We start from the raw sequence: 12,435 nt of genomic DNA on the forward strand, positions 1-12,435 counted from the left end.
ATGAATATGTATTGAATGAGATGGGTGTGCTGGAGGATGGTTTTGCTATAATGGAGGGACATACGTGTGCCATAGGAATGTGGAGAAAACCACCGAGTGTGCATGGGTGAATCTGAGTGGGCTTCATAGAAAGTGGGGAGTATGATCGGCTCACCTGACAGACAAGCCATGAAACTGTGAGAACCCAGAAGCTGCATGCACAAAGGCCTGGCATGCAAGGACTCAGTCCACCTGATGATCGGCCAGTGGCTGACAGCGTCGGAGCACAGGATCCGTAGGAGGAAAAAGAACACAACTTAAGTCAGGAGCTAGGCCATGAAGTGCCTTGTGTGCTGGATCAGAGCAGGGTGTAAGGGCGGCAACAGGACTAAGGACACCTGGGGAGGAAGAAGGATGTGGAAGTAGAGACCCCAATTAGGAGTTTACAGCAATAGACTGTGGGGGAAATGTGGAGCAGCCACATGGGAGGGTGGCAACGTGGAGGGAAAGGAATGACTTGAGAAATGAGAATTTCTAGGGTTTGGGATCTAACAGTACTTTTGTGTTAGAGGGAGGATGCTGGCTATTCATATTTCCACAGGTAGAGATACACGAGGAGTGTGGATGTGTGGGGAGGCAGAAGAGAGTGACTGTGGACACACGGGGGTTGTTCCTGTGGGACCCCAAGGGGCCCTCCCAGTACAGCACTCAGGAATCTGCTCTGGGGATAGAGAACTGACAAAGAAACGAAAGATGCTTAGGGTGAGATAGGGAAGAGACCCCTGAATAGGAGCAAGGGAAAAGGTTTTAAGCAAGTCAGTTAATACGATTTTTTATATTTTTCTTTATGCAACTAAAAACAACCATTAAAGTATTCTAAAAAGTGGATATAAAATAAAGGCTTTAAAAATCATTTAGTGTGAAACTGGTAATTACTTTTAATTCTTATGACTTATCAAGTGTCTTGAGTAAATGAAAAGTTTGGTTAATGTCAATAACATATTATTCTATACTTTCTTATTTACACTAAAAGGTAAGTTATCTTCTGGTTAATTCCCCTTGAAAAGCACTACCTAGTTTTCAAACACTAAATACAGTAAAATTCTTAATCCTCAAATGACATAGATAATTCACTAAACTGAAGAAAAGAGGGGACTTGAGAGCCCAACATAGTAAAATCTGAGGTGGTAGTGGTATGAGAACACGCACGGATCTGGATGAATTCTGACCCATTACCATGACATTCAAATTGCTCCACAGTAAGCAAAATGCGAGCCAGGAACATGCCCTGTTGTGGATACAGACAGTGAGAGCTTTGAGCTGCGGCTTCTAAGTCGGCTCCCAGAGGACATACTAACTTTATTTATTTCCTTCCAAATCCTAAAGGAGAAATAAGTGACTCAGGATTTCAGAGCCTGTTCTTTAGGTCTCTGTTTAAGCAGGAGGCTCCGGAAAAAATAATTACCTGGTATTGCCTTTCCCAGACTTCACAGAATACCAGTAAGAAGAGAATGTTTAGAATGATATTAATACTATTTACTCTGAACAGCCAAGTTGTTTAACTATATAGACAGATTTATCCAAAGAGTATGCATTCCCACATAGGATATTACACAAATATTTTAGAAGGCTATGTCAAATAATATTTGATTGAAAAATATTTTATTTGGTTGGAAGTCAATTACTCTTCCATGGGCTTCCAGATCTTACTGTTTGCTTGCCCAAAATTGGAAGAATACTACTTCTACAAAGTTGGCTTCAATTCTACAATGCAAGGGAAAGTTCTAAAACTTTTGGCTCATCGGCTTCAGCTGACATTAGCTGGTGAATTTTTCATGAGTAAGGGGCGCTGTGATCCTCTTAACAACCCAGAAGGTAGTAGTAAAGAATTCTGAGTTTCTAAGTGTTTAATTTATATATTTTAAGAAACAACAAATCAATTAGTATATATTATTCCACATTTTCATAGAGGGCTTATTAAGACAGCATTTCCAATTTGAAACCAACTCTTTTACATCAATATCATGTATGAAACTATTATTACACACCCGACAATTATTTTATCAGTACATATTAGTAAACTACTCCAAAGACTATAATGTGCTGTCATGTAGTATAATGTAAACATTATTCAACACAGCTTGAATTTTGAATCAACTTTAGATACTGTGGTATTCTGTGAATTAAACTCTAGAGATTTTAAGTGACTCATTTTATTATAAACACTCAATCCAAAAAGATGATTAAAATAATTGAGATAAGGCTTGATTGTAAGGATAAACAGCCTTTTATTTCTAGTAACATCTGTGGTAATAATATGCTATCATTTAAACCAACTAGGATGACTCACCATCTGTGGGTAAATGTAATTTTAGTAAATGCAATCTTTTCTAGTACTGGTGATAGTGTTTTTTTTTTTTTGTTTTTTTTTTAAAACTGAATCATCCATCCTCTATCCTTTTGCAACCATGAAGTGAGCTGGCAAGCTGAGGTCAGGAGTACAACTTCTTGCTATGTTCCAGAACCAAATTAACTGGCCCTCTTAAGAAATTTACCCATGACCTTGGCCTCAATAGGATCTTGCTCTAAATCAGAGTCAACTTGCCTGGGACCCACCATAGATCAATTATTTTCTCTATTTAGCCATAATTCTGAAAAACGAAAAGAGTTACATTTTTGTTTATATGTCACTGTCTCAAATATAAATGACATTTTATTTTTGAATATAGTATAATAAATGAACAAATATTAACATTCCAGCACTTAGCCTGCACACTGTAATTCATTTTGCTTTAAGGTAAGTATTACAGTGAACTACAAGATTAACCTTCCCCAGACTCCATTGCAGTGTCCTTTTTTGGCAGCCTCGATATTTCTACTTTGTTCTTGACTGAGCTTACACACCAAGATCCATCACTTCCTGGGAGTAGCCACTTTAATCTTCATGGATTTTTTTGTACTGGTTCACATGGTATAGTTTACATAAATTTGAAATAGTTCAAAAAAATCCCACAAAAATACCCCCAAACCAACCAACAAACCAAGGTCTTACTTTATGTAAAAATGGAAACAATATGAATTCTCTATATTTAAAAAAATTATCTGGAATAGGAACACATCCAAGCTGGAGGGCCCAGTGAACTGTAACCTGTTTTTATGCTATTACCACATGGTGGTGCCACTTTGGCTGATAAACAGAACATTTGCCATCTTTGCTCAGTACCGTGTGAATCTCCCTGTTGTTTATGTACAGTGGAACTTCAGTAAGTGATTATGATGACTAATGTGCTGTTATTTTACAAACTCTGTTATTATAATTGAAAATATTTTTATATCCTACAACAATATCTCTCAAGCATTCATTAAGCAGTGGTTCTAGTGATAGTGCTGAAAAACACAGCCCCCAAAAACAGTAACAACACTGGAACAGACGTGAGCTGTGACAAAACACTGTGAAGGTCAAATAACCACTATGATCTCCTGTGTTGCTAATTTAGGTGAAAGCACTCTGAAGAATTAGAGCTAATGAAGAAAAAACTAAAAAGAACAGTAAAGTAAAAGTAAGCTGCAATGCTGTACATTCATGCGTTCCCCAAAGGATCTTCTTTACATATTTTTCTTATGGGATAATTAGTCTTGAAATATGAGTTTTATATTGTGAGACTGCTTCAGGAATACATCTATCAAACAGATGTAAATGCCTTCTTCAAATACAGCATTTCCCCCACCTTCTCCACGAAGTGCATCTCTTTCCACTATTACATCCCAGGCACACAGTAAACAGTGCAGCAATTATGAATGTGGGCACTGGAGATAGACTTCCTGGGTTTCAATCTGCAGGCCCCATCATTTTCCAGTTGTATGGCTTTGGCTAAGTTTCTTAACCTCACTGTACATCAGTTTCCTCATCTGAAAAATTAGGATGATACCACTACCCACCGCAAAGGGCCGTGGTAGGGACTGAATGAGCTTGATATAACACATTTAGAACCTGTGTGGCACTGAGTCACACTATGGAAATATTAGCTACTGTTGTGATCATCTTCATCACCACCTTCCCATTAACTCTTGATGATACTCTTAAGGCCGAATTTGTTTCACTGGGTGAAAAAATAAGGTGTCCTTTTATTAACAGTATATGAATTATAGTGCATGCCATGGCTACTTGTAGGATATGCAGTGGCATGAAAGTATTAATGCTTCTTTTGAAAAGCTGTCAGAAACCTTTGTCACAGTTCTGAGGAGCCCTTCTAGTCTATGTACTGGATAAGCAGCATGATTCTGGATAGGGTCTGCTAAGACACTAACATTTACATCAAGGGACACGGCAGTGTCAAGTGGACATTTCTTTAGCCTTCTTACCTTCAGTCTGTCTTTGGGCAGCGCAACGACGCCTTGCTTAATGATTTCCAGGACCCGTTCCACTGACAGCTCAGCTCCAGCTTGCAGCAACCTTGAGCTAAAGAAGGAGATCACCTGTAATGTAAAGTGTTATTTTTTAAACAAGAAGAGGTATGAAATGTATTTTTAGTAGCCGCCTTTCTCACACGGTAGTCAAACTATCATGATTCCATTCCTACAGTGACCCGGCTTTTAATTCACTAGCCCTCCTAAACGCAGTTTGCTCTCTGTTGGGTTTGATAGCCGAATCAGAGGCAACCCCTCAATATCCAGGGCTGATTATTCATTCTGTGAATTAAGTAGCCTCCTGAATTCTACTCTTTCTTGTGCTGCCTGACCTTGCATTTATATTTCATTTATAGAGCAGTATCCAACAGAAAGTCGGGAGAGAAAGCTAAACCCTAAAGCCTATCACTTTTGAAGCTTAATATTAGTGCTCTCTCTCTCTCTCTCTCTCTCTCTGTCTCTCTCTCTCTCAAAAGGGCTTAACAGGAAAGAATTTGAAACTAATGGCTAAAATGATGTTTTGGGGATTATCTATGAATTTAGCCACATTTCCCTTATCATGATCACCAGGGATAACAAATAGCAACCTATAATTACTTTTCCTTCATGTTATAGCACAGCCCAAAGTATGCAGCAAGATATTAACACAGTAGCATTCTGGAAATACACGGTCCCTAAATATTTGTCACTAAAAAATGAAAACAAAACATCATTTTTCAGCAAATTATTTTTAAAACCACAATGTTCATAAATCAAGAAGACTGCAGATCCCTTTTAAATTCAAGAGAATAACATTTAGATGTTTATAGTCAGACATGCAAAAATATAAAAAATTATTGTGTTTTTGTAAAGTTGAGCATTACCTTTCATGTTTTCTATTTTATAGGTAAAATATACTAAGTTACAAACAATCCTTCACAAATGTTTTTATGCATTTTCTTTCAGAATTACTCTCCTAAATGCTAATTGTTTAAGAGTACAATAACTTTTGTCTTATCCATTCTAGTGGAAAGTACACTATATTACATAAATGCCACTAAATGCATTTGTTCTGGAAGGTAAAGAGACTTAGCTGGCGCCACAGCCATTAACAAGCATGTGCCTCACAATTCTGTGGCAATGAGTGAGAACAAAGGCAGCTCATGGCTGGTGACACTGCTTGTGATTCCAGATAAACCATTTCTTTATCTCAAGCAGTTTGCTGGCACCACCAGCTACTTTGCAAGCTGCTTATTTTGTCCACAAGTGGGCTTTTCAGTATGTGCCTGTGGGCCTTGTTCTTCCCCATGTCGGATTTTAAGTTCTTTTTGAGTTTCTGGGATTAATATTTTGTTCACAGAGTTTAGACACAGCAGGTCCAAAAATTGATTTTTATAATATAGTGAATAAATATTTGAAGAAAGACACAACACAGATAGCAAAACATATTGTAATAGATTAAAATCCTATTTTAAAAATATGCAACAATGAATACACAAAATAAATGCTTTCCTTTTGTGTAAATATCTTCACAGGTTGTAAACTGAGCATAGTTTTTCTGAGAAAAGAATTGGTTAACCATATGAAATGCCAATTTTGTTGGTAAAAAAATGGTTTAATGTTAGAAATTTCATATGGGTCAATCTAACGCCTATGCATATTATCTTCTTTGACCAAAAAATATTTAAAAAGTAGGAGCATATCTGTTAAAAACACATTCTAAAAAATAAAAAAATGATAATTAAAAAGTAGATAGATGTTACATATGCTTGAGGCTTACTGAATTTTTTTTTTCTTTCTAACGTGCTGAAAGCTGATATTTCACTACTGGATTTTTGTTTTGTTTATAGCAGTAGATCATATAGACAAGGAGTAGTTCTCAAGCATGGCTGATCATCAGAAGTAGCTGAGAAGCCTTGTGAAATTCTGATCCCAGGGCCTAGTCAGGGACCTTCTATTATACATCAGGCTCTCCAGGTGATTTTGATGATCAGTCAGAATCCAGACCAGAGGTTTCCAAACTTTTCAAGTTGTACACATCTACAACTAAAAAAATGAGGATGTGCTTGCAATATATGTTCTAGTTCTTTATAAATCATGCAATATACTACAGCACTGATGTTTTACATATTATAAAATGTTCAAAAAATAAATTTAAAAGAATGAGATAAAGATAAAATAAATTAGATTAAAAAAACCAATGATACAAAACACGTTTTTTGTACTCATTAAAATGTCATTGAAAATAATCTGGGTAATTACAGATTACTAACCACAGCAATTTCACATGACCATCAGCAAGCACAGTATTCACCCACGGTAAGATGCATCGTTTATTACAGTGAATATTAAATCCATAGTGCCAACAGTCTTCCTGATAACTTTTATGGATCCATTTTCTGTGAGATTAGACTGGTTCATCACTGTTTTTCCCTTGTAATGTGGCACTTGTTCCAGGAGGAGGGGGATGCCAGCTCTGCCATTATCTTTTGTCATATGTGCTTATATTTTTCTATCACCTTCAGTGTGTGGGGAAACACGCTATTTCGTGAGGGTTTAACTAAATCTAGATACTGTAACCAGGAACACATATACTACACTAAGCTTTACGTGAATGAACAGGTGAGCACATGTATGCCAAGCCCTACAAGTTGAGGAACTCCTATCTCCTCCCTCGGGATATCTGGAGTACTGAGGCTGACACAGACCCTGGAAGGTTGTAAAGGCCAATACTATTAGTAAAACTAAATCTCCTTATTTTTAGATGAATAAATAACAGCTCTAATATTTTCTTTCCATGCTTCTACGGATGAACCGTTAGTGCAATCTCTGGGGCATGTGCAGCCATCCGCTTTGATTATCACTAATTGAGATAACAAAATGCACATAATCAGAGTTAAAGGGAACTCACAGTATTCACTTACTACTCAAAGACACGACAAACCAACAAAAGGGAGTGTACTTATGTGTCACACCACCAAGAACAAAGTAATGCAATGACAGTTTTGCTTTGTTGACTCTGCGGCCTATACTGGCTTTCCTCTAAGCCACAAGGAATTTCCATTTCCACTGGGAGAGCTGCAGAGGAGGCATGAGGCTGGGTTTCCAACTAAATTCCTTTTTCAAACTGGTTCTCATTTGTATGTTTTAAAGCTGACATTCTCATGTTTTTGCATTCAAACTCACATGATTTTAGAAAATGATAAAACAACCACTTGCAGAAGGGAAGTATAATTTATGTATCAAAACCGAAGGAAACAAATCTATCCTGAATGTTTATCATGGACTGTGTGCTGTACATATACTATTTATTTAATTCTCATGACAATCCCTTGAGGCTGATAAAAATCTCTGTCCTACAGAATTGTAAAAAGGATCAGAGACAAACTAGACTGGGGTGACCCAGGCAAGTGGGAGGAGTAGGACTCCAGCTCAGGTATTTCTTCTTACTTTATCATGTCTCCGGCAATTCCTGTGTAGCAAAATGGAGCATTAGCTTAGTTTTTCAAATAGGAGATATCTAAGTGAAAGGTGTAAGTTGTTCAGCCAAACCTTTCAGATGTTGTCTCACTGCAACACCAGCAAAGAACGTGAAACAATTCATTCAAAGATAAGAGCTTCTATTTCCTACTCCCAGGTTATAATTTTGCATATAATAGTACTTTTAGTGATGATGACTACAACAGATGTGTGGCTTTTATCCATTTCTATAGCAACCATTAAAACTGTTAAAATAGATGAACTTTTATTCCTCTGAAAATCTTTGCATGAGACACAGCCAATAACCGAAAAAATTTAAGTAAAACCTTTAGTGAAAGTGGGGATGAATGCTTTGTCAGTGTAATTCAAAGACAATCTTTCAAAGGAAGGTACTTTTCCAAAGCGCATCTTTTACAACCCTCCTCTACCTACAATATTTGGCTGTAACTCATGAAATCCAAGTACAGCATATTACCTTCCATTATGTTATTAGCTTTGAACAGTAATTGCCCACTGTCATATACTGATTAATCAGTTGTATACTTTGAGTAATGTCAAATCACATTTAACCACCTGTCATGAAACAAGTGAATGATTATTATTAATAGATCACAGATTAATAGAAATGAGAAGCTTTTCTGGAGTAGAGGAGGATAAAAAGGAGCTAGTATGTGCTCCTCAGGCAAAACGCTTGCTTGCTAAAAATGGCCACTCTCCTAAGAGGTAGAAGTAGACAGCTAAGTTTTATTTTATTTTATTTTTATTTTTTAAGACAACGATAAACATGTAAAATACATATATATTTCCTCATTGACTTGTTTGGGTTTCCCCTCAAGTTACTGTATTTTAATCAATACATATATTGACAATCCATTCAGCAGAGGAGCTCTCCCGAGGATTTACCAGGGAAATAAACAGATGATACCATTTTCTCTCTTGAAGAAAGACACAGTGTAATTTGTGAGATAAGACAGATCAAACCTGTATAATTAGAATAGACATCATGGTAAAGTGGATACTGAACTACTCAAAGAAGGCTTAGATTTGAGTCCTGCCTCTGATACTAGCAATGTGACTTGTAAAACACTCAACATCTAGATGTAGCATGATGCAGTGGTTTAGAGAACTTACCTGGTGTCGGACTGCTTGGGTTTAAATCCCACCTCTTCTTATAATATCTTCAAAGTGACAAAGTTGCAGCATCTACTGCATAGGAACCAATAATGATAATGTGGCAACTTTGTCATTTTGTAAATGAGGGTACTGATATAAACCTAATAACAGTAAGAGCTAACGCTCTGTGAGCACTTACCATGTGCAAAGCACTTTGCGCTGGGCAGACATTAACTTATTTAAGGCTGTAAATTTCTCTCTGGGCTTTTGCTGGGTCCCACAAATTTTGACATGTTACAGTTTCATTTATGTTCACTTTAAATTTGTTCTGTTTCCCTTGTAAACTTCTTTTTGACACATGGATGTATTGTTCAATTTCCAAGTATTTGGAGATTTTCCAGATATCTTAATTTTTTTTTTTAATACTTTAAGTTTTAGGGTACACGTGCACAATGTGCAGGTTAGTTACATATGTATACATGTGCCATGTTTGTGTGCTGCACCCACTAACTCGTCATTTAACATTAGGTGTATCTCCAAATGCTATCCATCCCCTCTCCCCCAACCCCACAACAGGCCCCAGTGTGTGACGTTCCCCTTCCTGTTTCCATGTGTTCTCATTGTTCAATTCCCACCTGAGTGAGAACTTGTGGTGTTTGGTTTTTTGTCCTTGCGATAGTTTGCTGAGAATGATGGTTTCCAGCTTCATCCATGTCCCTACAAAGGACATGAACTCATCCTTTTTTATGGCCGCATAGTATTCCATGGTGTATATGTGCCACATTTTCTTAATCCAGTCTATCATTGTTGGACATTTGGCTTGGTTCCAAGTCTTTGCTATTGTGAGTAGTGCTGCAATAAACATACGTGTGCATGTGTCTTTATAGCAGCATGATTTATAATCCTTTGGGTATATATCCAGTAATGGGATTGCTGGGTCAAATGGTATTTCTAGTTCTAGATCCTTGAGGAATCGCCACACTGACTTCCACAATGGTTGAACTAGTTTAAAGTCCCACCAACAGTGTAAGAGTGTTCCTATTTCTCCACATCCTCTCCAGCACCTGTTGTTTCCTGACTTTTTAATGATTGCCATTCTAACTGGTGTGAGATGGTATCTCATTGTGGTTTTGACTTGCATTTCTCTGATGGCCAGTGATGATGAGCATTTTTTCATGTGTCTTTTGGCTGCATAAATGTCTTCTTTTGAGAAGTGTCTGTTCATATCCTTCACCCACTTTTTGATGGGGTTGTTTTTTTCTTGTAAATTTGTTGGAGTTCATTGTAGATTCTGGATATTAGCCCCTTGTCAGATGGGTAGATTGCAAAAATTTTCTCCCATTCTGTAGGTTGCCTGTTCACTCTGATGGTAGTTTCTTTTGCTGTCCAGAAGCTCTTTAGTTTAATTAGATCCCATTTGTCAATTTTAACGTTTGTTGCCATTGCTTTTGGTGTTTTAGACATGAAATCCTTGCCCATGCCTACCTATGTCCTGAATGGTATTGCCTAGGTTTTCTTCTAGGGTTTTTATGGTTTTAGGTCTAACATCTAAGTCTTTAATCCATCTTGAATTAATTTTTGTATAAGGTATAAGGAAGGGATCCAGTTTCAGCTTTCTACATATGGCTAGCCAGTTTTCCCAGCACCATTTATTAAATAGGGAATCCTTTCCCCATTGCTTGTTTTTGTCAGGTTTGTCAAAGATCAGATGGTTGTAGATATGTGGCATTATTTCTGAGGGCTCTGTTCTGTTCCATTGGTCTATGTCTCTGTTTTGGTACCAGTACCATGCTGTTTTGGTTACTGTAGCCTTGTAGTATAGTTTGAAGTCAGGTAGTGTGATGCCTCCAGCTTTGTTCTTTTGGCTTAGGATTGACTTGGCGATGTGGGCTCTTTTTTGGTTCCATATGATCTTTAAAGTAGTTTTTTCCAATTCTGTGAAGAAGGTCATTGGTAGCTTGATGGGAATGGCACTGAATCTATAAATTACTTTGGGCAGTATGGCCATTTTCACAATATTGATTCTTCCTACCCATGAGCATGGAATGTTCTTCCATTTGTTTGTATCCTCTTTTATTTCATTGAGCAGTAGTTTGCAGTTCTCCTTGAAGAGGTCCTTCACATCCCTTGTAAGTTGGATTCCTAGGTATTTTATTCTCTTTGAAGCAATTGTGAATGGGAGTTCACTCAGGATTTGGCTCTCTGTTTGTCTGTTATTGGTGTATAAGAATGCTTGTGATTTTTGTACATTGATTTTGTATCCTGAGACTTTGCTGAAGTTGCTTATCAGCTTGAGGAGATTTTGGGCTGAGACGATGGGGTTTTCTAGATATACAATCATGTCATCTGCAAACAGGGACAATTTGACTTCCTCTTTTCCTAATTGAGTACCCTTTATTTCCTTCCCCTGCCTGATTGCCCTGGCCAGAACTTCCAATACTATGTTGAATAGGAGTGGTGAGACAAGGCATCCCTGTCCTGTGCCAGTTTTCAAAGGGAATGCTTCCAGTTTTTGCCCATTCAGTATGATATTGGCTGTGGGTCTTTCATAGATAGCTCTTATTATTTTGAGATACGTCCCATCAATACTGAATTTATTGAGTTTTTAGCATGAAGTGTTGTTGAATTTTGTCAAAGGCCTTTTCTGCATCTATTGAGATAATCATATGGTTTTTGTCATTGGTTCTGTTTATATGCTGGATTATGTTTATTGATTTGGTATGTTGAACCAGTCTTGCATCCTAGGGATGAAGCCCACTTGATCATGGTGGATAAGCTTTTTGATGTGCTGCTGGATTTGGTTTGCCAGTATTTTATTAGGATTTTTGCATCAATGTTCATCAGGGATATTGGTCTAAAATTCTCTTTTTTTGTTGTGTCTCCACCAGGCTTTGGTATCAGAATGATGCTGGCCTCATAAAATGAGTTAGGGAGGATTCCCTCTTTTTCTATTGATTGGAATAGTTTCAGAAGGAATAGTACCAGCTCCTCTTTGTACCTCTGGTAGAATTCAGCTGTGAATCCATCTGGTCCTGGACTTTTTTTGGTTGGTAAGCTATTAATTATTGCCTCAATTTCAGAGCCTGTTATTGGTCTATTCAGAGATTCAACTTCTTCCTGGTTTAGTCTTGGGAGGGTGTGTGTCCAGGAATTTATCCATTTCTTCTAGATTTTCTAGTTTATTTGCATAGAGGTGCTTATAGCATTCTCTGATGGTAGTTTGTATTTCTGTGGGATCGGTGGTAATATCCCCTTTATCATTTTTTATTGCATCTATTTGATTCTTCTCTCTTTTCTTCTTTATTTAGTCTTGCTAGCAGTCTATCAATTTTGTTGATCTTTTCAAAAAACCAGCTCCTGGATTCACTGATTTTTTGAAGGGTTTTTTGTGTCTCTATCTCCTTCAGTTCTGCTGTGATCTTAGTCACTTCTTGCCTTCTGCTAGCTTTTGTATGTGTTTGCTCTTGCTTCTCTAGT

The 12,435-nt window shown here is 37.4% G+C and overlaps 1 protein-coding gene across 9 annotated transcripts in view; it reads right to left on the reverse strand.

The window, feature by feature from the left end:
• DYM (dymeclin) overlaps positions 1 to 12,435 on the reverse strand; it is a 410,032-nt gene that overhangs the window by 48,369 nt on the left and 349,228 nt on the right. For all 9 annotated transcript variants that reach the window (XM_031003621.3, XM_031003623.3, XM_055368706.2 and 6 more), the window contains one exon: positions 4,342 to 4,455. In XM_031003621.3, coding sequence (XP_030859481.1) covers positions 4,342 to 4,455 — 114 coding nt within the window. The remainder of the gene's footprint in view (positions 1 to 4,341; positions 4,456 to 12,435) is intronic.

The sequence above is a fragment of the Gorilla gorilla genome, chromosome 17 (assembly GCF_029281585.2).
Source record: "Gorilla gorilla gorilla isolate KB3781 chromosome 17, NHGRI_mGorGor1-v2.1_pri, whole genome shotgun sequence".
Taxonomy (NCBI): Eukaryota; Metazoa; Chordata; class Mammalia; order Primates; family Hominidae; genus Gorilla; species Gorilla gorilla.